Source organism: Ambystoma mexicanum, chromosome 14 (assembly GCF_040938575.1).
Source record: "Ambystoma mexicanum isolate Mex_15411 chromosome 14, UKY_AmexF1_1, whole genome shotgun sequence".
NCBI classification, from domain to species: Eukaryota; Metazoa; Chordata; class Amphibia; order Caudata; family Ambystomatidae; genus Ambystoma; species Ambystoma mexicanum.
Window position 1 is genome coordinate 432,437,516 of NC_090940.1, and position 26,797 is coordinate 432,464,312.

Consider the following 26,797-nt stretch of genomic DNA (forward strand, 5'->3'; position numbering starts at 1 on the left):
AAACTTTGGCCACAAGCTTTATTGTACATTAGCTATGGTGCGAAAGAAAACCAACCAACCATAATAAAACATAATGAAAAAAACATAACACAAATATTTTGGGGAAGAGGGGGGGGGATCAGATGAGCGGGGACCCTACTCCCACGTAGGGCCAACTCGAGGCTGATCCCTGCAGCCCTTCATACAAAAAGCATGTGACGTTGGGTGGACCCAGCGTGTGAGCTGTGTCTAGTGTATCTTCTTCGACTTTACAGTTGACCTTCCTCTGCATTCTTCCTGTTTTTTCCATGCAAACTGGAGAGGTATATGCCATTCATCCACTGTTGTGCGCCTTTTGACGCTTTGAGGCATGTGTAGACCTTCCTTTAGCTCTTATGACCCACTTGTGATGTTGCCCCCTGAGGGGCGTTATTCATTTTTTATCCTAGAGGTGGATTCTGAAGCTTTGGCTTGCCTTCCACTTGTTTTCAATTTTTGGGGGGTTGTCTTTTCCTTGTACGCTTTGTGGGGAGGCATTTTGCCTTTTCCCACTGTGTATAGGCAGCCTTTTTGCTCGCTGATCCACATGTGATATGGCCCCTAGTGAGGCGCTATTAATCTTCATCCTCAGAGGTGAGGTCTTGAGTTTCCACTTGCATCCAACATAATCCGGTTTTGGGCATTGCCTTTCCCATGTCCTACGGGGAGGCATTTGCCCTTCCCCACTGTTGTGGGCCTTTTTCCTCGCTTTGAGGCATATGTCGGCATTCCTTTAGCACTTATGACCCACTTGTGATATAGCCCCTTGAGAGGCGCTATTAATTCTTTATTCTCAGAGGTGGAGTTTTGGGGTGTTTTGAGGCAATTGTAGACCTTCCTTTAGCTCGTCTGACCCACTTGTGATATGGCCCCTTGAAAGGCGCTATTACTTATATCCTCAGAGGAGGGTTCTAGAGCTTTGGCTTGCCTTCCACCGGCTTTCAGTTTTGTGGTGTTTTTGAGGCATATGTATATCTTCCTTTAGCTCTTCTGGCCCACTTGTGACATGGCCCCTTGGAAGGCGCTATTCATTTTATCCTCAGAGGTAGGATCTGGAGCTTTGGCTTGCCTTCCACAGGCTTTCAGTTTTGGGGATTGTTCTTTCCTCGCACCCCTTGTGGTAGGCGTTTTGCATTTTCACACTATATGTAGGCATTTCTTTTGCTCTCTGATCCACTTTGGCTATGGCCCCTTGTGAGGCGCTATTCATTTTTATCCTCAGAGGTGGGTTCTCGAGCTTCGGCTTGCATCAAAATTGATTCGATTTTTTGGGATTGCCCTTCCCATGAGCCCTTTAGAGGCATTTTGCCTTTCTCACCTGTCATGCGCCTTTATTCCTCGTTCTGAGGCAAGTGTCGGCATTCCTTATGCTCCATGATCTGCTTGGGATTTGACCCCATGTGAGGCGCTATTAGATCTTATCCTCAGTGGTGGATTCTTGAGCTCCGCCTTTCATCAACTTACTTCAAGCTTGGCAGCCTGTCCTTTGTTTTTTGGTTATTTGCTTGATTTGCTTTATGAGGCGTTTGCCTTTTAGGTTATCTGATGCCTTTTCTTCCTTGGTGGGTCATTCCTAGGCTTCGTTATTCAGCAAAATTCCCCACGTTTTGGCAACCTGCCCTTGTGATTTAGATACTTATTTAGATTTATTGAGTTCTATGATAACTTCTTTAGTTTGCCTGTTCCTGTGAACCCATGTCTTTTAATTTGGTGCTTGAGGGTTTTTCTATTTTACCATTAGTACCTGTCCTATTTGATTCCCGATTATAGGTCAATATTACCACTATTTACTGGGAAGGAGGGAGGTTTTTTTTAATCGCTGTCCTGCAGCTCCAGTCGCTGCCAGGACAGGGGAACAGATGGCTGGGGGCTAGGTAGCCCCCTTTGATGCATTAAAAGCCCCTTGTCTCTGCATCCGTCCGGAGGGGAGGGGGGCCTTTGATGTGGGGTGTCGGGGTAGGGACTTCCTGTTGTCACCTGCCCCTGTCACCTCCTCGCCGTTTTGGGTGCCCAGATGTCTGGGTCCCTTTTGTGCTGGGACCCAGTGGCCCACCCCCAACACCCGCATGGTAAGTGGGCCAGCCCCTGAAAGGTGCTGCCCCCGTCCGGGCCCACGACAGAGCCCACCTCCCAGTTTATGCCGCTGGGCCTTCCCATTCCGGAGGGACCATGTCTATAAGCCTGGAAGTGGTTTATTGTGGGGGGAGCCATGCAGGGTGTGACGGGTGACAGTACTGACAGTAATGACAGCGTCATAAGAAGAGGCCAACCAAAAGGTAAGGTGGAAAAACATTGGCCACAAGCTTTATTGTACATGAGCTATGGTGCGAAAGAAAACCAACCAACCATAATAAAACATAATGAAAACAACATAACACAAATATTTTGGGGAACTGGGGATCAGATGAGCGGTGACCCTACTCCCACATAGGGCCAACTCGAGGCAGATCTCTGCCGCCACCCTGAGGGGGTGCTGCCTGGCGGCCCCTTAGGTCCCCCCAAAATAGGGATACTAAGAATGTCCCCTCTCTGGTAATGTCCGAAATGTGGCCCTTGTAAAGATGTCCATACCTTCTACGGGGAGGTGGACCCTGTCACTAGAACATAGGGCTTTATTATGCACTGTGATCCCGTGTTTTATGAAATTGGGTCCTTAGAATATGCAGAAATTGCCCACTGGTTTGCTTAATTTAGCCATTGTCTCTATACCCTGGTGATACCAGCTACGCCCAGCCCCCCCTTAGAACCTGTATTTTTTAGGATGCAATTCTGCTAATAATTCTAGTAGTTGATATTTCTCAACTGGTTTCCTCGCCCTGACCAGTTTGGCTTCTCTAAATATTTTTCTACTTTCTGCAGAGTTTTACCTTTTTGGTTATTTCTGCATTTCTTCCTTAGTGGTGGATAGCTGGGCTTCAGCATACAGCAAACTCATTAAACTCAAGTTTGGCAACCTGACCCTGTTTGGTTATTTAATTAACTCTGTTGAGGCATTTACTGGGCTTCAGCTCTCATCAAACTTTACCTCAGGTTTGGCAACCTGCCTATGTGGCCATGTTATTTAAATAACACCAGTGATGCACCTTTGTTAAGCACCTGCACCACTGCCTGTTATCTGCCCCTGTGACCAGCTCTGTATTAATCAGCCTGTCCCCTCACCTGATTGGCCTAAGGACCATTTATCAGTGAACAATTCCTTATGGCAGTGTCATTGACAGGTTTGCGCCACCTTACTTTTCCATTCCTGTTGTTAAGGAAAGTTTCCTATACAGCTGAGTCCTACTGTACCTCTTTGCCCAGCCTTATGTGGTGATGCTGCTTGGTAGCCCCTCTCATTCTTATTACAAGACTCGCATGGCAAACCCAGTCTTGTGGCCCAATTCTAGATGCAAACTTGAAATTCCCCACTAGTGACTATTTTTTATAGCCCCTAGTGGGTCATATACTCTCAATTTAGGTATGCAGCATTCCACCTTGGTGAGATCAACTTCAAAACCTTAAAAATTACATGGTCTGGGTGAGCCCCGCTGATTTCTGTACTGCGAGTGGGAACCCTAGTACTGCCCAGAGTACACTATCATTTTATAGTAGCAAAGCTACACAGTGGAGACCCTTCTGATCCTGTAAAGAAAAAAGTATCCAACTAGTGAACTACTCTCACCCCTGGCATGGCCTTTTGTAGGGGCCAATACAGAACTGAGCTTATTGCTCAAGGTATGCACGAGCAATGCCGAAACCCGTGCGGAGGCATTTGTCCAGCTTAGAATTTCTTCCAACTTGAAAGCAGAGCCACTAGTATGAACTATCATGGACTAGCAACAGCCTACATGCTGACTGGATGAAAATTCTGGTGGGGTAGGGGGGCTGTCAAAAGGTCCCTCTGTCATGCCCAAGCCTAATTCTTTTCCTGTTTTTCTTTGCTTATTGTCGGTAAGGAAGTGCCAGAGTTGAAATTATAGGGGCTGTTCTGGTACCCTGTCCATGCAAGGGGATTCAAAATCCCTGTTTAAAGCCTTACCCTAAGAAGTTCCATGCTGCTATGTCACAGTAATATTTCACATTATCCTCAGTTTATCTACATACAATGGCGGAGCCTTCATTTTAACTTTAGTGAGTGTTTTCTCCTCATTGACGTTGGGGCTTGGTCCAGCAGCGGGGTCCTGTAGCATTTACCACTGCTGTGTTAACCACCACATGTGTTACATTGGTGTCTGAACCTACCTTTTATCACCACTGCAAGAGACCTATTTCATAATCCCAACCATAAAGGTTGGTGTTCCCTCTTGGCGCGCCCGAGTTGAGGGTGCTTGTTTGCCCCTGGGTTTGTTGCCCGGTTCTCCGCCCCACTGGGCAGACCTCTGGAAGGGGTGCTTTGTTTTATGTTGGTGTGACCCACCTCGGTTATATTTTTCCGTGAGGCAATTACTGTGCTTAAGCATCCATCAAACTTTACCTCAAGATGGTAACCTGTCCGTGTAGTTTGCTTCTTTAATTAACTCAAGTGAGCCAATTATTGGGTTTCAGCCTTCAACCCACTTACCTAAACTTTGGTAACCTGCCCATGTGGTTTGGTTATTTAGTTGACTCCATTGAGGCATTTACTGGACTTCAGCTTACATCAAACTCACTTCCAGTTCAGCCACCTGCACTTGTATGATAATTTAGTTAATTCCTGTGGGCATATGATAACTTTTCCCCTTGTTTCCTGCAAACTTATCCCCATGTTATAGGACCCATGCCTTGAGGTGGCCTTGGTCCACCTCGCTCTCAGTTTCAGACCCCCTGTCAGAGCTATCACTCTCACCGATGGAGCTGCTAGAGCCCTCCCTTTGCCTTTTCTTATTTTCACAGCGCCCCCTTCTTTGTGCCATTTTGAAAAAGTTGTTCTCACATTGGCCCAAAGTTATTTTGCACAGTACCTGATTTTGCTTTTCTTTTGCTGCCGGGGGGCATTTGCTGTGGGTGGCATGCTGCAGACCTCAAAGCGCTTTTCCTTCTTGGTCTGTATTTCTTGTTCTGCTGGTTCTTTTTCCCCGCCGTCCTCTCCATCAGTTGCCTCGTCGGTTCCTGAGGCCACAATGGCCTCTGCTAATTCCGCCATCTTTTCCTTGACCAAATCCATGCCATGCCCATCTTCTGCTTCCATGGCCCAGGCAAACAGCAACTTTTCTTTTTTAGGGCGATCGCACCGGTCCTCCTTTTTCCTGTCTTTGATGCTTGATTGCAGCTTTGGTTGTGGCATTGTTTCCGTAGAGTGCTATGCCTTATGCACTCCTGCTTTGCCTTTAACGTTGCTTTGGCAATAGGCTCCTGCTGCCCTATGAGTGGGTAGGAGCAACCAAGGTGTGCCCCTGCTCTCAGCTAAGGAGACTCTGTTGCAGCCACCTGGTTCTTTTTAGACGTGTGCCCATGTTTAGCGCGGTTCCGGCTATGGCTGCGCGGTGTACCCCCTTAGACTTTTCCCAAGCGGTACGCATTTAAAGAATGTTTGCCGTGTTTTTTACGCCCTGGCGTGTTGTCGGGGATCATGCCTGCTTTCTCTCTGCTGCTCTGTTGACGCACCATTACTTTTGCGGCATGTGTCCCCTGCAGCTATTACCTGCGACCGCTTGTGTCCCAACGGGTGACTGCACTCGTTAAATGGTAGTGTCCCCCTCTTTGTGATTTGTACGCTAACCTGCGCCTGGCTCTCGTATTGTGCCCTGTGTCGTTCTGCATCCAATACTGCACGTTCTGTATTAAACTGCTTTCAGCAGGCTTCGGAGCCACACCGAGTGTGGAGGCAGCGGTCAGCAGATGTGATGCTTTGCAAACAGGGGATGAATTTGCCAGAGTGACTGCCCGTCATGACATTTGGTGCCCCTTGTAAATGTTTGTGCACCCGCCATGGGATGCAGCATATCCTGTGCCTACTTCGAAACATTTAGCACAGTCTTGGAATGGGCAGTACATGTGTTGGAGAGCAGGGGGGTCAAAACCCATTATTTGGACGATTTCTTGTTCATTGGTGAGAGGGGCACGGACATTTGCAGCTCCTTATTAAATAAATTCATCGGTTTAGCCGCCGAGTTAGGGGTTCCATTGGCTGCAGAAAAACAGAAGGCCCCTGCACCCGCTTGACCTACCTGGGTATAGAGATTGACACAACGGAGGGCCTATGCAGGCTGCCCCAGGGGAAGGTAGCGGAATGCATTGCACACAGACACAGTGCTGAGCTGCCACAGGGTCTCTTTGAAAGATATCCAGTCTCTGATCAGAAGGTTGAATTTTGCAGGAAGGGTGATTCCGGCGGGGCGAGTGTTTGCAAGGCGTTTAACAGCGGCGGCAGGGCGGGCCTTCAAAGGTTGGCATAGGATTCGCTTGGGCGTGGGTATAAAGGACGATTTGCGCATGTGGAAGAATTTCCTGGCAGACTTCAATGGGGTGCGCTTGTGGAGGGCCCCCTGGGTAACATGCAACGAGCTCCAGATATTCACCGATGCAAGTGGCAGGCACGGTTTTGGGGTGATTCTGGGCGCACAATGGTGTAGGGCGGACTGGCCGAGCGCTTGGGGCAGGAAGGGATGGTGCAGGAACATCAACGTACTTGAATTGTTTCCAATTTTAGTGGCCTTGCATCTCTGGCCTAGCAAATTAGCAAACAAGCGCTTAACGGTATAGTCGGACAACATGGCTGTAGTGGTGGGTATAAATACACAGGTGGCCCATTGTCCAGCCACCCTGAGCCTGCTGCGCCACATGGTGAGAATAGGGCTTAGAACTAACACAGAGTTGGGGGCGCGCCACATTCCAGGTGTCCTTAACATTGCTGCGGATGCACTTTCTCGTTCGCAGATGGGTCGATTCCGGAAAGCACATCCAGGGGCGAACAAGGACATGGTACCGTTCAACAGCGAGTGGTGGAGCCTAGTGACCTGGAAAGGGGTATGAGGGCACTAGCTGACAGGGCACTTTCGGGAGGATCAAGGGAGAGATATAGCAGGGGTTTTAAGACCTTTCTGGAAGTCACGGGGGACTGGAACAACGATCTCGGGGAAGCCAAGGTTCAACAGTTCATACTATGGGCCAGGGAGAACCGCAAGTCCAAATCTTGGCTCGCAGGGTATTTATGCGCCATCGCCTTCCACAGCCAGCTAGCAGGCGGCAGCGACCCAACCAAGGGCTTCTTAGTAAGGGCAGCTTTGAGAGGCTGGGACAGGGGGGAACCCCCTAGCAGGGACAATAGACGACCTATCCATTTCGAACTTTTGAAACAAATGCTCACTCGAGTCAACTTTATATGTTACTCCCCATATGAGGGCGCTCTTTTCAAAGCTTGCTTCACCTTGGCCTTCTTTGGAGCCCTACGCCCCAGTGAATTGATCGCCCGCTCCAAGCACGATCGGGAATTCAAGGCGCTACGAAGGAGTGACATAAGCATTTCAGAGGGAGTACTGAGGATGAAGATAAGGAGTTCCAAAACTGACCAGCGGGGCGCTGGAAGGAACCTGGTGCTGGGGTGTTTGGGGGTTGAGGATTACTGCCCGGTCATGACCATGGGGGCATTCTTGGGGGCCAGGAATGGGGGCCAGGGGTACTTGTTCATACATGAGGAGGGCTCTCCCCTCACGCAATTTCAATTTAGGAAGGTAATGGCTTTGGCTCTCGCCGGCATCAGAGGTATCAGCGGGCACTACACGCCTCACTCTTTTCGAATAGGGGCGGCGACAACAGCATTCCAGGAGGGACTGGGGGAAGGGAGCATAAAGAGGATTGGGAGGTGGCAATCCGACAAGTACAAACTCTACATAAGGCCGGAAGGTTTATAGGTGGGGACGCACCGTGGGGGGAAAGGGGAAGGGTTGGGAGGCCAAGGAAGCCAGGGGCGGCATGGGGACGCGACAATTCACCAACCCGCAACATTATCTCTCCACAGATCGCAAGTCGGTGTGGGTCATCGGCCACTCATTCGTGGCCCGGGCAGCAAGGGGCGTGGAGAAGGAATACCGAGATATGCATATGGGTTTCGTGCGGACCCAAATATGCTGGGTATACAAAGGAGGGATGAGATGGGATGATTTGTGGGGGGTGCTGGATGATTGCAGATGGCGCCACGGACGCCCGGACATAATAGTGATACACTTGGGGGGAAATGACCTGGTGGACAGGGGGAGAAGGGGGCTGCTGGCGGGGATGAGGGCCGGACTCACCCAAATTGGAAACAGTTTCCGGGGCACGACATTGGCATGGTCAGAGATCATACCTAGGCAGACTTGGGGGGGGCACATTCCCAGGGAGGCATCGAGGAATCCAGGCGAAAATTGAATACAAAACTAGGAAAATTCCTGATCAGCAGGGGCTTTGGATGGGTCAAGCACGCCTTGATCAGCTTGAAAACTCTGGGTTGTTTGGGGAAGACAAGGTCCACTTATCAGAAGTGGGGGTAAGGGTGATGGTGTACAACTTAAAAGATGCCCTGGAAGGGATGGGCTGCAGATGAGCTGCTGGCGGAGGCCATTCGGGGAGGGGGTAAGAGTCGGATCTGATTGGGGCTTTGTCGACGATGGAAGGCCTTTAAAGGGTCCGAAACGCTCCCTCCCTAACCATGGCTGGGGGGGCGCCTCCGGTAAGGATACGGAACGGTCAAGGGAAGACCTCATTCGGCATCATCACGCCACCGGTTATAGCCGGAGGGCCTGCACGTCTGTTACGGATGGAATGAATGGGGGGTATAAGGAGCAGGTTGGTAGGATAACTGGGGACTAGGGTACTAAGGCGACCAGGTGCATGAGGGGGAACTCACTGCGGCCGGTGGCCCGCGATGAGTCGTGGCGGTGACACCGGTCGCAGCGACCGGTCTCTTGCAGACAAGCCCAGCGGATGTTACCTGGTGTTCCCGTTAGAAAGTACTGGCGGATACCACAAGGGGAACTGCACAGCCATCAGTTTATTAAGAACAGCGCCCAGGAGTATTAGACTCAGGGGAGGCCCACGTTAATGGGGAGGGTTAGGGGGCCTGGAAGACCTTTCCAACTCCAAAAGTGGGTGGGGGAAATGGGAAGTGCATCGTTGGAAACTGAAAATTGCAAAGCAACAATGAAGTCAGCAAGGGGGGGTGAAGTGAAAAGTTTGCACTGTAAACGGGGCTCCGGCAAGTACGTTGGTAACTGAGGGGAAGGGGGGCCCCTGGGAGATTGGGGGATGATAGGGGGCTCAAGAGAAGGGGGCCCTTTGGGATTGGCAGCTTAAGGAGATCAAAAAAGAAACCTGGGGGGGGGCCTTGGAGTGCGCGGGTTAGGGCCCAGGAGGAGCAGAGGGGTTAGTTGGGGTGGACCCCCCCTTAGCGAAAGGCAGGGGAAGAGGAGGGGGATAAGAAGGACGCTGGGGCTCTGGGGGATAGGTATGCGCTTGATGGATGGGGCTCTCTAGAACAGGAGGGCGCGATGGGGGCCGGAGGGGATGGGACAACGAAGGCGGCGGGGAGAGCTAGGGCTGATCGGGGTCTTGGCTGAAAGGGGGAGAGGGGCTCCCTGGCAGGATGGGCTGGAGGAAGACCTGTTTGGGGAGAGAAAGAACTATGATTAATAAGCCAACCCGGGGAAACGGGAAGAGGGAATCCAGGGAAAGGGAGCAAGAAGGGGAAAAGGAGACCGGGACGCATCCTTTAGAAGGAGCCTAAGCGGAAATGGAGAATGGAAAGAAAGTAAAGCACAAAATAAAAAATTGCACTTAAATAGCGTTGGGGAAAGAAAATGAAAAGAAAAATTGCAAAATAAAGAAATGGCCAAAGGGTAGAGAGGGACTGCTGAGGAAGGGACTGGGCGCCCGCGTCGGGTCCCCCAAGGACCCGAGGGGGGGAAAGTTGCTTGCTCTCAGAGCAGAAAATCCTGAGCGTGAACGGAACACCTGTAAGCTAACTCCTGACTTTATGTGTAATAAAGTTTGCTGTGGCAATTTTTCTCCCACTCATCCTACTGGTCTCTGCCTATCCTTTGGGTGGATGGGGGTTGGGTTGCTTTGGGAGGAGGGTAGCTGGGCAGGAGTGAGAGTCGGAATGTGGAATGAGAGCTGGGGGGCGGGGGGGTTATTGGGAGCAGCATGGGCTGCCACCGTGCCACCCCACTGAGGGTGTCGGCGCTAAGACTCTGTTCAATAAGGCGTGTGTCTTTTTGAGCCAAGTTTACCTTCTGTGTTTGTGCAGACTGCTGCTTCTGTGATGCTAGTGAAGTGAAAGCGTTGCCGGCCGCTGTCTCCCTTCACACGTCTGTGGTTTGTTGCTCCAGACGCTGTGCTGAGACCGGAGGGGCTGGGGCAGCGCCAGCCCTTGGTGATCTTTTTCTTGCCACTTGTGCTTTGGGTCAGGGCTGCTTTCCTCCTCTGTGTTTTGTTCTAAAAAATGCGCTGCTCACAATGTTCTTCCTATTCGGATCCCCGTCTGAGCTGTGCCACGACCTGTGCCCAATGCTGTTTTCAGCTCCCCGTCGTCCTGCTTCCAAACGTGCTTGGGCTGAATGAAAATTGCGTTTGTCCGCATGCACGTGTTTATTTCAAAACACGTTTATTCCCCTCTGCAGTAGCTTAACGCTGTTTGTTGCTCCTTTTGATGTGTCCAGAAAGACTAGTATTTTTAGGTCACACTTTGTGTTGGCCCTTGTGCCGGGGGACATTTGCGTTATGCCCGCCGTGTCCCTTTGTCCTCCCAATCTGTTCAATCAGTTTAGGATGTAGCCAGCCCGCACTTGGGCTGGAGGGTAAGCGCTGTTGTTGGCCCTTACCGCTGTTCACGTCTCTGGCAATTTGCAAGGGAGAGCGTTGGGACCACTGTCTGCATTCACCTTCTTTCAATTCTTTGCTCCGGATGCTGTAGTAATGAGGCCGGAGGGGCTGGGAAACGTCACTCCTTGTTGATCCTGGCTACTACTGTCCGTGCCGCGGCCGGGACCAGCCTTCCTCAGCTTTGCTGGTTCGTGGGGTGTACTGGGCTCGGTCTGATAGATATTTTGTGTTGCCGTCCGCCGCAGTGCAAGCTCGCTGTGGGCCCAGCTGTCCTTGGCTGTCCCTTCTACTTTGCTCCACGGCTCCCAAGCTCTACCGGATACTGGTCCGTAGATCTGCCCCTGCCATACGATATAGTCTGCTTGTAGTCCCCTTTTGCTTAGCATGTTCGGCTGCTTCGAAATGTCAATTCCCTTCTTCCTGGTATGCCTATGGTAAGAAGTGCTGCGCCGAGCAGAAGCCTGAAGGGCTGGTTTAATGTCAGCCCCTCTGTGATTCCAGCTCTTGAATTCAAGCTGCTTTCCGTGATCAGCTTTCTTTCTCCGTATTCATGCTGAGGAAACTCTGATGCGGCATTGGTTAAATAATTAGTTATTCTGGAGCTAAACTCCTGCAGCTCCAGTCGCTGCCAGGACAGGGGAACAGATGGCTGGGGGCTTCCCTGAATTAAAAATCAAAAGTAAGTACTAAAATGCTAAAACTTGATTGAGCGCTCACAGAACCTCTTGTGGATGCAGGAACAATGTCCAGGGACATACAAGTACTCCAGAGTCCATTTAGAGAGTTCCAGTGCAGGTTCAGGGTCCCATAGGAAATAATGGGAGGAGAGTGAAGGGGCCATCCGCTTTAGTGGAGGTAAGACAATTTTACCCTCCAGGTGCATATATGACCCTGTTTGTTAACGTTTTATGGAAAGACTTCTACCTATCTAATTTTGTAGTTTTCATTGCACAGCTATCTATATAACATTTTTTTTTTTTTTTTTATTTGAAACTTCAGACTTGATTGCCTCAGTGCTCACACTGTGGCATCAGGCTTTTGTTACAACATAAAAAGTTTTGTTAGTTTCCGCACTAAACATACAATTTAGTATTTTCAATGACACTTCAGCATCTTGTCTAAGAGAAAACAAGGAAGAAAACAAGGAAGACAACAAGTTTTCGATCAATGATCATATAAAAGCCTCCAGCTCTAAAGAGTCCATAAAGTCTACCACAGCGCAGCTTAATTTCACTGAACTGCCAGCCATTGCATATGACCACCAGTCCCGAGATTCAAAGTTCACTGGACCGAAGCTTCCCAAGTGCAGAGTTCGTTTTTGTATGATCTGAGTACATTTTGTAAGTAAGTGTTCCAAAGATTCAATTTCTTTCAGGCAGAAGCGACACTTATTGTCATTTACTTCTTTTGAATGACGAAGCCACATCATCGCCTTGGTTTTTATTGAATTTAGACGAATACGTAGAAATTGCTCACGATGATGTCGGGAAGGACAATTTGTTAGGTAGCGACATGGTACTCCTAACTTATGTGTTCCCAACCCGGAGTCTAAAGTCGTTGGCATCCTTAGACGTTCGTCATTATTTTGAATCCAACATGAGAGTTCAAATTTTTTTTTCACGGCTTGTGGTCTCGTTACCAATGCTTCTACTGTTAGATCGGCTTGTATTTGGATCTGTTCCATACATAGTTTCCACTCTTCCAGGAGAATTGATTTTCCTGTGCCTGGTCTGGAGGAGAAAACTTGATAAGCTGGTGGAATTGGCGTCGAAATCATTTTCCGCAGAGCCATCAAAGATTTCCACATGACACATGCATGAAGAGAATTCAAAGAAAGTTAATATCTTAGCTGCTTCGTTGAGATGTACGCCGGTAGCTTCAGAACTCGCAGCCAAAAAATGGCTTCTAATTTATTCCAAAAGGTGATGTCAATGTTCCATCCCGCTTCAGACCCAAAAGTTATAGTTGGAACTACTTTTTGGGTATAAAATGTCAGTACGGGAGTTAAGGTAAATTTTCCGTATGTTTTATACAGCAACTGAGCTTGAATACTGAACTGAATCATTCGATTTGTCATGTCACTTTTCCAATGCTGTTCACACAATGAATTGTTAAATGAGATTCCCAGATATCTTATTGAGTCTACCACATCCAGATGTTTATCATCAATTTTCCATCTAAATTGATTTTTTTTTTTTGGTATTTGTCCTACCAATGATGATTATCTTGGTTTTTTCAGTGTTTAATACCAAATCATTTTTATTTAGATAGTCATGTAGATTTGTTATTTGCCTTTGTAAACCTATCGGGGTCTTATCTAAGAGAACCACGTCATCAGCGTAAATGATGCATCCGATTTCTGTATTATTTAAGATAGGCGGAAAACATCTTACATTTTTACGATGTGCTGGAATATCAGCAATAAACAGTTTGAATAACTCGGCAGCCAATGGGCAGCCTTGTTTCACGCCCATATTTGTAGATATCTGATTAGATAAAATGCCTTGGTTATTCAACCTTATGCTGATGACGGTATTTGAATATAACGCTCTTATAGGTTCAATTAAGTTACTGGGACATTTCCAATTTTCCAATTTTTGCCACAATTCTGATCGATTGATGCTATCAAAAGCACCCCATAGATCAATGAAAGCTACATACAATCGTGATTTAGTTCTTAAACTTTCAGAATAGTCATTAATAGGAGATTAACCTCGACACCAACTCCTTTGGTAAAACCTGTTTGCCGTATGTCCGGAATTTGTTCCATTACAGACCATTGTACCAGCTTCTGGCGTAAAAATGAAGCAAATATTTTTCCAATAGTATCTGACCGGGCAATCGGGCGATAGTTAGTTGGATCTGCCCGATTTCCCTTTTTATAAATGGGAACTATTATTGCTTCGCGCCACGAGACCGGAATCGTCATTGTTTCTGATAATCGTAGGAACAATAATTCCGATACAATTGTCAACGCTTTTTTTAATTGCAATTTTGATGGATTCTATTGCAATACGTGATTTTTTCAATTTCCTCACATCACGTCGCATGGATTTATTTTGCTAGCGTCAATAATGTTGATGACAGATGTTTATGTGTTTGTCCCATAACCAAATTAGAGGCTCTTTCAATGACGAAATCCGAAAGTAAGGGAACATAATCAACCGACATTGATTTGTCATAGAGAAGCTTCTGATTTAGTTTTTGTATTTTGGAACCATTTATCCTAAGGCGATTTCCGCCAGCATTCACAGAAAGTGGTATATCATGAATTCTTGTTTCATTTGTCCATTCCACTGGACAGGCCAACCGCAACAAGTTATGGTCACTATTTGACATAGGAGATATTAACAGTGACAAATCCTTTTCAAATAGATTTTGGGAAACCCAAAAAAAGTCAATGATCGATTGTGCATTAAGATCCGACCACGTTTGCTTTGGCGGTTGATCACCTGGCACATGACCGTTTACCATTTTACAGTTGCGATTTCCTAATACGTGGCTCCAACAGTGCGCTCGACTACTTACTTCATTTTTTGGTGATAGTTTAAACACCTGATTAACTTGGTCGTATTTGAACCACGTACAATTTAAGTCTCCAGCGCAGATTATTGAAACGTTCTTATAATTCAATATTGCTTTGTCAATAAGATGTTTTATTGAATCCAGAAACGATTTTGTGCTGATTTTTTTCGGGTTCCAATATCCATTTAGGATAAGCAGGTGCTTCCTTATGTTCATATTTTTGTTATTTGTTTGAAGTAAGGCTCCTTGCACAAATGGATTAGGATTAAATGAGTTGATAAGCCGCCACCATGTGTTTATCCTAATCATCATCAACAGTCCAGAGGAAGGACGCCCCTTTGTGTTTTTAATAGCGGGGTTTAAGAGAATCACAAAACCGTCTCTAGCTGGTGGATCGCTTAACCATGTCTCTTGCAGGCAGATGGCAAAAACCTTTTTTATCTCGACATCAAATCGGTTGAACAAGTGAGTAAATCCTCTCGTATTCCAGGACAGAAATTCCCGAATACTTTCATTTTCAATTGCTGGTGGCTAATGCCAAGCATTTTTGTTGTTTTGTGTTTTGTATTCGATGGTCTTCTTTGTGCATGATCTTTGGGACCTTGGAATTTGCATTGCTCGACGTAGATTAGCACATCTTTGTTCTGAATTTTTATGAGAGGTACTCTTCAAACTGGTCATAGAAGTCTCTGAACCAGAACTAATTGGTTCAACCGATATATAAAATCCAAACATCAACAGTTCGTCAGAGGCATTCAGGATAGTATTACGAACAGAAGCTGAGGAAATGTGCAAGAGCACTTGGTCACAACACCGCTCAGTTACGTACTCCACAATTTTTATATCGTCAGATGTGATTGTTCGAAGTGATGGAATGCAAGAAAATAATTTCATCACATTATTGCGGTTTAAATTCAAATCATCATCCTCTTGATGGAGATTTTGCAGTCTCAATTTATAGTTTGAGGTTTTGTTGTCTGATTTCAAGGATGTGGAAGCACGAGAGAGGTAATGAACTTGTTTATTGTTTTGAGTTCTTGTTTGTGATGGTATGTTTTTCAAACTTTTCTCAGTCACCGTTGATCTGTATTCAGAACTCCTATCTTTTTGCAACTCAGATGTCAGAATTTGTGGTGGTGGAACACGTGGAGTTTCAGGAGCCATACATGGATTTAAAGTTGGTCGATCACTTAATGTGTCATCCGAGTATGTAGACAGATCACAAATGTTGATCGAGGATCCTGAAGAGTGACTTCTAATACTTTCCGGTCCTGAGTCCACTCTTTGACGCTTGCTAGAGGGAGCTACAACTCGCACAAGGTCCTTATTAGGATTCACTTGAGCATGTATTGTATTAGGAACACTTGATTTAGATGGCTCGGAGCGATTGAACAAGCCCAACCTAGCATCTGCGGGTACATTTCGAATAAAATTTTGTGATTTCCGAGACTGTGCCTCCTTGTTAGTGACGGACCTCCTTTTTCCTTGCGCTGATTTGCGCTGGTTTTGCCGATTTAGTGTGCAGTCGACCTTTTTGTTGTAGTCTCGATTGACTTGGCTGATCCTTGGAAAATTCCAAAAGACATCGAGGGCATCAGGGAGACTGCACTTTTAATTTTATCTTCCATTTGTTGGCTCATTTTTTGTGCTGGAGCGGGAACAGTACAGCAAATATCAAGATTTATATTATTTGCTGGCAAGTTCGCATCAGGGCACAATATAGTTTGAGGAATCGTCATAGACGTCATTTCCACGTCTGTTCCATTTAGAGACTGCTCATATAATTTATTCACACCTTCAGTTGAGATTTTTGATGTTATTTTCGATACTGCATCACGTTTTCCTGCAATGGTTAATCCTTTTTTATGTGACTCGATTTGAGAGTTCATCAATGTGGAAGAGTGGCGCATCCATTTCACGGCGTCAAGCAAGCCATCAGATAAAGAGTCATTCTGACAATGATGGCGTGCGGCAAGATCGCTTAGCCGCTCTTGCCAACGCAGTGTACGTTCAGCTTCCTGAGTCAACTTAGCTTGCAGAAAATTTGTGGCCGAGTCAAAACTATCCATCTTTTCCTTTAATGATATTATGAGTAAGGTCTGATCTTTGTGGGCTTCATGAAGAGACTCATACATCTTCAAAAATGGTAGAAGAGCTGCAGACGAGGCCGCTAATACATTGTTATATATCTGCATAGCTGCTGCCGAGGAAAGACTTGGTTTCGACTCAGTACCAGCCTTATCTGCTGAACATGTATGTAGATTGTTTGTTGATTCTGAATTGGAATTATTTGTTGTTGACAAGTTCCCAAAATCGGTCGTCACAGGAACGTGATCCACTCTTTCTTGGTGAGCTCTTTGAAGTTCACGTGAGTTCTTAATTTGGTTGTGCATGTACTCGTATCTCGCTCAACTTCATCATGTAAATAGCAATTTTCTTGTAAGAGTGGGCCAGTAATATAGCATTTCCCCATCTGAGCGACATTGTGTTTCTCTCGAGATATTTTTGATGTTTCTACTTCAAGGTTATGGACTTTGCAAGATGAATCCGCTTGAGAACTTTGATTTTCTCGTCCTAATGAGAAACGGCTTGATCGTTGCGTTACATCAGCTTCATCAAATCGAAACCGTGAGTGCCTAGAAGTGCTTTGTGGTGATATTTGTGTAGTTGTTTTTGCATTGACCACTCGTGTAGGTATTTGAAACCGATCTTTCGTGTTTAAATGTAGAAGGTTTTTTTTAGTAATGCTAATCACTGACGAGGAGCCAGCCAAGATTGTGTCATCATTATCAACCGAATGAGTAATCGTTTCTGGTGCTACTGTGCATTTTGTTATTTCGTTTATATCCTCATCTTGGGAAGCTTCCATTAATTCTGCATCCGTTAATTCGTGGGCAGTAAAAAAAACATCTACTATTTCGGATTGAATTGGAAGTGGTGAAACTATTCCTAGAGCACTCCGGTCGAGTAAAGGTAGGTTGAGCAGAGTTAATAGTGGTTTTTGTAGTGGAGTGACAAAGGGAACGGCCACAACCTCCGTAGCTTCAGAGGTAGTTGTCACTTCAACTTCACCGACATTATCTGGTGCACTATTGGATCTACTAGGATCTCCAAAATTATTTAAATATTTTTGTGCAACATCAGAAACTACAGGAGCAACAAAAGAGTTATCGGCGATGTGTAAATCAGCCAATACTTGTGTCGGAAGACTATTTAAAGTTTCCATTTCATCAGACGGGGCAAAAAAGCTAGTTGACATAGTTTCATCTCTGCCCCCAACTTCTGCCCCAGCTTCTACAGTAGATAAATGTACAGACGCTTTAGGTAAATATTCCAAATCTTTAGTGATTGTCAAGGGGGTTGTACAGTCTACTGATAGAACAATGTGCTCAATGGGTTCGAATTGTAGACAAGGATCCACTAATTGCTTAGATACACTTTTTCTTGATTTTGAGCTTACCTTGGATGTCTCTAGGCCAGAGTCTGCTTTTAAAGCTGTCCATGGATTCTGCATCCGCCGTTGTTGTATGGTCTTTCGTCTTGTTTGTGGCCCTACCTGGCCCCCTGATCCCGATTGTGCGGTCAAGCTATTTGTGGTGCCGCACCACTCTGCGCACAAACTGCAGTTGGTAGTGATCAGAGGCCGAGATCTAAGCTTGACAGCAGATCCAGTAAGTGCCAAGACAGGACCAGGACCCAGCGCCAAACAGCAGCAAAACAGTTCTTGCCGCCGAAGAATGCGTCGCCCTTTACTCCGCGGCCGGGCTTAACGCCGCAAGGGTGGTATCCTCTGTGTAATGAGCAGGAGCCCAATAAATACTCGCAATGACGGGTAAGCAAACACAGCCTTCACAGCCTTCACTTCAATACGGGTACTCTCTCCAGCACAACGCACAGAGCGGGCGGCAGCCTCTGTGTAATGAAGGCCCCTCGAAATCACGTGATCAGGACACGTGACAGGTAAGGCCCCGCCTCCTCCAGGAAGGGCGGCAGAACAATGATGCCGGCAGGAGCCCAATAGATGCTCGCAATGCCGGGTAAGCAAACACAGCCTTCACAGCCTTCACTTCAATACGGGTACTCTCTCCAGCACAACGCACTGATGCTGCCTGGAAACTGGACATGCGCGTTTCGTAAAGGGTAGTTTTCTAGTTTCCATTTGAGAAACGGACCATATAAATGCATGTGTATAGATATTCTGTGTGGACCTTCCCTTATTTTCTGAGTTCTGAAAGTGTTTAATGTTCCTTATAACCCTCTTTCTACTTCCAAAGATCTTGCTTTGAATGCTTGCCATTAAACCACTTGGAGAGTGAGGTTACTTCTGGGGAAACACCCATAACTTATCAGTGCCTTACTGCAGCCACAATGTTGTCCTCCCCCTTGTTCCCAAAACCTCACAAAAGACTAGCTTTCAATAGTTTCTCAAGGACAACCGCCTATAAAACCTGTCTAACCAATCCACGGACACCCCTCTCTTCCACATCTCCAACTTGAGCTCTTCTTCCCACTATCTGCCACTATCTCCGCCAATCCATTCTGATTTTACTTGACCGTTCAGCACATTGCAAGCCCCAAGGCATCTCAAGAACATGGATTGCATCACAAATCTTCAGCTATACCAATAACGTCCCTATCACTCCCCTTTCCTTCCTGAGGAAGTCCCATATTGCTAGGCGTTTGTCCCACTCGTCTTGGAGCCCTTATTCTATCTACATGGACTACCGAATATCAAACTTTGGTTATCAGTATTCTCTTTGTAGACGCACATTTTTCTCCTTCCATTTTCCCCCTCTAACTTGCCGTTGCTTGCTCAATAAAGCGAATGACTTTATTTATTTTCCCTCAACCACAAGCCGCCAGAAATATCAATTTATGGGTCTCCTTTTTATCAGATCTCATCTTGTTATAACCTGCAGCTGCAACCTCATAATTCACTTCAAAAGCAATCAAAAACTATCTTCAACGAAATCACAATTATTGTCACCCAATACAACTACTCAAGATTTTTAAGATCTACTTCTGCTCCATCCTCCAGGCAGTGAAAAGCCCTTATGAATGCTCTTGTACACAGTGAATTTGAGCCTACACCTAAACCTAAAATATTCTTTCCAACTCCTCGACCAGGTTTCTAAGTGCTTCTGCAATCTACAGCAACATCTCCTACTAAAACCAAGTTGGACGGTTCATGGCCTACCATAGAATCACCTACAAGTTTGTGATGTCTGTGTTTGGCCCATGGCTTTGAGCACCCTCCCCTTTTCTTGTTTAGCCCATGCATGCCCATCCTGATCTCAAAACCTCCACTGGCTCTCTGTCCTCAAACCCCCTGCGCCACCTCTTGATTCGGGTCCATCACCCTCATGTGCCTTAGCATTGGAGAGCACTCACCTAAGAGATCACAACTTGCACCACACACAATGGGCCTCATTATAAGTGTGGCAGTCTGGAAACAAGGGTGCCGGTAAGCTTACCGCCACACTCTGAGTCTGCCTGCCGGGCTAATGCGCCCGACCGGTCTGACGCTGGAGGGTGCAGCGGCCCCAGTAGGCAGACTCATCACAGAAGCACCGGCACTGTTAGTGACGTGCCGTGCTTCCCTGAACCCATTCCCATGGAGTCCTATTGGCCTACACGGGAATGGGGACTAACATTTTCCGGCACCTAGCTTCCCGGTCTGCCGGGACTTGTAATGTACCGGTGGTACTGGGAAGCTAGGTGCCGGAAACGGTGTTACAAGATAGGCGGCAGCGGCGGGTTACCGATGACCTCATAATGAGGCCCAATGACTTCAAGACAGGGAAGCTAAAGCTGTACCTCCTGCTTAACAAATAACGGTTTGCTGCGGCAGTCCCCTAAACTACACAGTTACTTAGCTCCCCAAACCTCACATTCTCTAAAACATGGAATCTTGAACTTAATGTCCATGCCGCCTTGTACTGTAACATCTCCACATCTAAACATCATGGCATTCAATGGTCTGATGTAATCCTTTGTAGCATCAATCTCTACCAGGTTTCATGTCTTTATACCGAGATATTGAATACCCAATGCCCATATATCAAAACATATATCGTGAAAATCTTAATATTGAATGCATTTCTTTTTTGGTGGGGGGGTTTACCCCCTTCAAACCCCTGTTTCTGACCCCTAAAACCCATCCAACCGTTTCCCAAAATAAATTAATCCTTTACCCCACCCAAAATATATTCAATATAAAGGTTTACAAGATATAAATTTAGATATATGTGGGATTCGATATATACAATTTTTGATATAAACACTGTATAACTCTCTACCACAGTGCACGATTCTAATGAAAATAATTTTTGGTCAAGATCATGTCAAAATAAATAAATACACATTGTTATTTACAACTGTAAACAAGACAGACTTTAAGATGGAAGTATACAGTTCTCAAACTCACCAGTCCAGTTATCTCAAGGAACCTCAGGATCCTCTCATCGTCTGCTGACCCTAAAATATATAAGACACATGAACAATGTCCACAAGAGGACCAAGAGCATAGTTGTGAGACAAATAATGCAAAAAAACACATGGGAGAGAGAAGGCCTCACAAGACTCCCGGGGGAGTACAGGCTCACAGGGGACACTTGGAAACAAAGACCTACCAAGGGGCACTTGGGATTGAACACAAAAGAGACATCTGGGGGAGAGAGGAGCCAAAGGGACATCTGAGAAAAAGGATGCAAGTGAGAAAACAGGAGGGCAACAGGGACACTTATCGCAAAGAGGACGACAGTGACAGATGGACAAGAGGAATGACAAAGACATCTGTGAGAGCAAGAGGCAATAGACCTACCCAGGTGAGGGGCTGCGGAGCAATAGGTACATGAGAGAGTGAGAGAATATGAAGGGAAAATCGGGAGAGAACAAACCATAGGGGGCATTTGGCAGCAAACAACAAAAAGAGTGGCTGAAAGCAAACACACATGCAAAACAGGATTCCCCTGTCCTAAGGAAAAGATGAGGCAACCACCAGATGGGATACAAATATTGGCAAAGCCAACAGGTTTGGCTTTTCTAAAGGCAGACATGTTCCTTGTCATATAAATGTAACATAACTTATTCTTCTAAAGTTTCAACTAAATACTTCAATAACATTGAGAAAATGTTACTACTATTCATTACCATTTCTATACAAAAGAAAACATATTAGCAAGGTTAAGTACCCTAATTCAGGATAGTGTACTGTGATGCTGAATTACTTAGAAATCAAGTGACTGAAGGCACACTTGGCTAAAATGCTATTACACCAGGAGCTCTTGATAGATGCAATTAAATGCATTACCTTTCAGAGAGATGCTTTAAGAGGCAGACATGCCTGTTTTTTAACCACCTTAAGGTGACAAGAATTACTTTAGATAACACAATTTGCCAGTGGTCATACAACTGCCACGTATACGCACTCTTAATAAAATGCCAGAAAAAGTGCCAAACCCACATACAAGCTCTATACCAACAGTTCTTTTTTCTCATGCCAGTGGCTAGCTCTCCGGCCATGAGTCAAAACCAATATGGGTAGCCAGAGACAAAAAGGGCAGCCATCAGACAGGTAAGATACAGCAGTTAGCAAAAAAGGAGCATGTACCAATGGTGACACAGGGGACCTCTGCCAGAGGGAAAATAACAGACTCCCATCAGATAGGAAACAACTGGGCTCCTGACAGAACGGAAAAGTACAAGTTACAGCAGTGTTATGTTGTGAAATGTGTATTGATAAATAGTGATGTGCAGTACAGGAGGTTCCTCTACTATTTTTGAAACGTCAGTTTTCTATGGAAAAGCTGCACCTGTTTCATCTAAATGCACTAGATTAACTATTGCTTATGGGCCGGGTTCAATTGCTCAGTAAATGTTTAACATATAGAAAATGTTTTCTTGTGTATACGTCTCTATGAGTATTCCTTTGTGAAATATTTTAAATTCTGGTGGTGTCTTACAACAATTTAGTTTCTTTAATGCTTGAACAAATACTCATTAGCATCCCTCCTCAGGGTGGAGCATATAATGTTCAGAATTGGAGTCCTGCCCAAGAAACCATTTAATTCCAACAGGTAGAATCATTTTTATAGTATTATCTTCTGTGTATATTTATACAGCATCTTCCATTTGCATACAATTTACTCTTATGTTTTATCAAATCCAAGTGTTTATCCGTTTAAGTATTGATCTGAGCATTCAGAAATCAGGGAATCAAGTACCTTGTTTCTTTATTTTATCCAATCCATGTTTTTATCCATTTGAATTAGCGTTTTGATCTGTCCATACTAGAGGGATCAAATGTCTTCAATTTGGATTGTCTGAATTCAGGAAATCAAATGTTTTCATGTGTTAAACTCCAACTGGAGCTTTCGCAAGACGTCCATTATGTATTTTCCGTTTGTATTTATATTACCCTAGTCGTTTCAGATAGACACAGATTTCTTTAGATGCCTTTGTTTGATTGACAAGATCTGGTGTTGTATTCATGATCATAGATGATTCCTGTATTACAGGTTTGATTATCAAGCTATACTTCTGCCGGGCTATGTTAAATGGCCCTCCTCACATATAGTTGCAATGTGACTCCCCACACACCACCAGGCCCTGCATTATTTAACAGAGCAGAGGTCCTGGGCCACCATGGCATCTCTACCACTAACCCCAAAGTCAGACAGGGGGCATTGTCACACTGCCAAGTTCCAGAGTCCAGAAATTCCAAGAATGGGAATTTCTCTGGTCCTCACATAGCCCAAAATTCCCCCAAGGACACTGTTACTGTGCATGAAGTGTGCAATGATATATTGGAATTCCGGAGTTCATTTGAGATGACTTGTAGGTTGCATTAAGTGAAAGGTGAGAGCAAGGGTCAGGTTACATGTCTTTTGGGTGGACGTCTCGAGTGTAGGTGTGGTGCAATTTTGAATTAGATTTTGGACTTCTCTCTATTCTTTGCATTAATTCTTGTGCATTCACCTTACCTTGATTACCCTGGGCTTGTGTCTGAGTCAATTGTAAGGTGAGCTCTTCCATCTCTTGCATTGCCGCATCTTTTTCTTGTGCCGAGTCCTTTATTTCTTAATGGTTTTTATATCATTATATAGCTGATCAAATTCAGTCTGTGAATCAACCTCCTCTACAACACATTTTGCATGTGTCTCTTTCCTCTCCTTCAATTGTCTTACTATATTCCAAATGTTATCTAATAAGCCATCAAAATAAATCGCTGGAATAGTTATTTTTGCCTTTAACTTATCATGTTCCTGTAGATACTGGCTATGAATGGCATTAGTATTTAGAATGTCACCTGTTAAGCATTGTTTGGCTTCTCTGCACACACTCAGTTCATTTTGCATTGCCTCTGTTACATTGTGTTGTTTCTGTGGTGACAATTGCTTGTCACCCAGAGGCTCATGTAGTTGTTTTATCTTGCATTCACACTGATCATTAGCTTGTTACTGTAGTATTAACTCTGCTGAGCTGAGGCTCTTTGGGCATTTTCTGTAAATCGGTGCAAATCATGTACGTTATTTTCCAACCGGCTTTCAACCATGATAAGGTGAAAGAAAAGATAGGTAGAACATTTCAAAATTATTTGGTTTTTCTCTCTAGCTGTCGAAGCTAGGTATAACCTTTCTAAGGCTTCATCTAGTGGGCTTTCTGTCGCTCAAATATCTGAAAAACAAGAAGGTGATGGCTGGAAGGTTTTGAGTAAATCATAAACATGGGCATAGCTCTGGGCATCCCTCCAGACCATTGTTTTTCAGCCTGCCACGCCATTACAGAAGGGGAAAAACCATATGCAAATCAGGCTTGGTCCTACCCCAAAAGGGGCAGTCCAGGCCGAACTACTAGGTCACATTGCACTCTGGTTGAGACTCAAACCCGGGATATAGGCCGGTAGATAGAAACTCCCAGAGCCCCCCTTACTTATGATCAAATATCTGTTCCAACATTTTAGACAGTATTTTCCATTTCATCTTTCCCTTACTGGAGAACCTGCATGGGCAATCTGGTCAGTACATGATCAAAAGCCACTTCCAGAACAGCCTTGGCTGGCATCCAGTGACATCATGGCTGCATGCTTCATCTGATCAAAAATCTAAATATGTGTATCAATAAATAACCCCAAATCAAATACACAATCTACCTCAATTCTGTTGCTCTATTTTGAAATACACTATTTTGCAACCTACAATTCTGTAAATGCCAATAGCAATCACAACCTGTATACTTTTATGAGGTTATACCACAAGAGGTATCTAATTCCACACACCAATGCAACTTCACTCACATCTGCGATCTTGGGCACATCCGGTGTTATTCAATGCATTAAGGAAGTCGACATCAGCAATGCCATCAACCTAACATCCCGGCACAAACCTTCATTTCTGTACTATATATTTTGATTTCTACATCAAGTGAACATCTTGATCTAATGCCCCCTAGTTACACAGTCCCACCCCATGATGTGGGACAGGACTATATAACTAGTGGACATGGTGTCCACTTGATGTAGTAGACAAAACATATCTTACAATATTATGTTAATTAGTATTTGTAAATTGACAAATTGTTGTGGGTGGTATCCCCACCACCCCATGAATTAGTGAGTTGCAGTCAAAACCCTAAATATGTTCACACTGTGTGAAGCAGCAGTAAGTGGTGACTGCAGCGTGCGATGAGCTGCTGTCCCAACATGGCACAAGCCTTCTAGAAAACATTTGGGCTCTGGCACTCATTTTTGTTACACATTGAGAATGTAGGCATGCTTAGTTAAATTTCTCTTGGATTAAGATGCAAACAGCTCCAGTCCTTCTGGCCAGGCCCATAGATGTTGCTGTACCCTGATGATTATCAGCTGCAACAATATCTTGAGTTTGGCTTCCAGAGGCTGGGAGAGCCAGGCTGGCCCTCTTGTTTCCGGTTTCCACAAGGTAGGCATCCCCTTCCCCTTCCCTTGGTCCAAATCTCGCCCTCTTCTCTGCCTTGACTCACTACCTCTTGGGCCCAACCACCCTTGATGTGATGCCATGTGCTAGTTCCTCCTCGCAACTTGGGCCAGGCCCTTTTAGATTGAGGCTCTGCAGCTACCTTGTGCCAGCGCCATGATACTTCCGGGTCTGGGCACCATCAACAAATGAAATAAATAAATAATTGATTGCCCTGTAGTGTCTCTCTGCTTTGAGTGGACCCCCATTCAAGTTATTCCTTCCTCCACTTACTAAAGTTGACCTCCACCAACAACTTGCCTCTTTCCTCCTGCCACCACCTGATGTATCCCTTCTTTCATGTGCTTCTCTCCTTCTTCTACCAGCTCTTTGTCCCCCTACCAATGTTCCTTCTTTCCACCTAATTTTCTCCTCCTACACCTTGTTTCTTTCCTCCATCCACCCTCTTCTCCTACCTTCTTATAAAGTGTCTTTCTCGTATCCACCGTCTTTTCTCCTCTCATCAGCTTCCCGCCTCTTGTTTCAAGTCTCCACCACTTCCTTCCCTCCGCCTTCAATCTTCCCCACTTACTGCGTTCTACCTCCAATCGCATTCCTCTTCGCTCTCGGCACCACCTCCTACCCGTCACTAGCACTTTCACTATGCCTTCCCCTTTACAAGTTTTTAAACCCTGCTGTCATATCCTCTGGGGAGAGAGTGGGGGCAGAGGTTCTTTTCAAAATTGCGAGCATCTAAGTGTTGGTTTGACTTTTGATAGCAGATTTGGCTGGTGCTTGATAGCTTGCTCATTGGGCATGTCTTAACAATTTCCTAATTTGGAATACCCCATCCCACCCCTCTTGTTTAACCTTGGAACGTTAAACCACATTTTAAAGCGCCAGGTGTAGTGCTAGCATGGGGGTCTGAGGGTGACAAAAACAGGGAGTATGAGGGGTGCAGGGTAAATTATAGTAAAAACTTGTGGTCTGGCGGTGTTGGCTCACCACAGAACGGCTACAGTAAAATGCAGTGAAACCTTCAGTACAGTCAAATAGGGTAGGTCCTCTCATTCAACAAGTGGACCGAAGCTCAGAGAGTTGCACCCGCGATCTTGATTTTGGAGCTTGCCAGTAATCATGGATACACACGATTGTCTGCTTCCACAACGGTGCCAAAATGGCTTCAATCTCATGGGAAGGTTTTTCAGCCACACTGGCTATGTCAGAGAAATGAAGCCATTTTGGCGATTTCTGTGTGTGTGGCAGGTGCTGCCAAGGACTTGAAATGTGTCTTTTAGAAAAAGCAATGTGAATAGGTTTAGTAGCTTCTTTGAAATTAAAAGAGGACCAACCCTTTCCTGTTTCAAGTGACAAAACCCTGCTTGCTGGAGGAGTTGTACTCAGGATGGCCATGGGATCATCCCGATACCACCTCCATCCCATCGTCCACCGGCTCAGGAGGAACTTCACCCCCTGAGACAGCATAATGTAAATCACTGAAACAAGGCAGAGGACTGTATCACGCCCCCACTAAAACAGCCTCTTCTAATTGGGTTATGGATTCA

General features: G+C 45.7%; 1 protein-coding gene across 9 annotated transcripts in view; it reads right to left on the minus strand.

Moving 5' to 3' along the window:
- The window catches only part of ABCD4 (ATP binding cassette subfamily D member 4), a 683,911-nt gene that overhangs the window by 78,849 nt on the left and 578,265 nt on the right, over nucleotides 1-26,797 (minus strand). For all 9 annotated transcript variants that reach the window (XM_069637624.1, XM_069637622.1, XM_069637620.1 and 6 more), the window contains one exon: nucleotides 20,726-20,775. In XM_069637624.1, coding sequence (XP_069493725.1) covers nucleotides 20,726-20,775 — 50 coding nt within the window. The remainder of the gene's footprint in view (nucleotides 1-20,725; nucleotides 20,776-26,797) is intronic.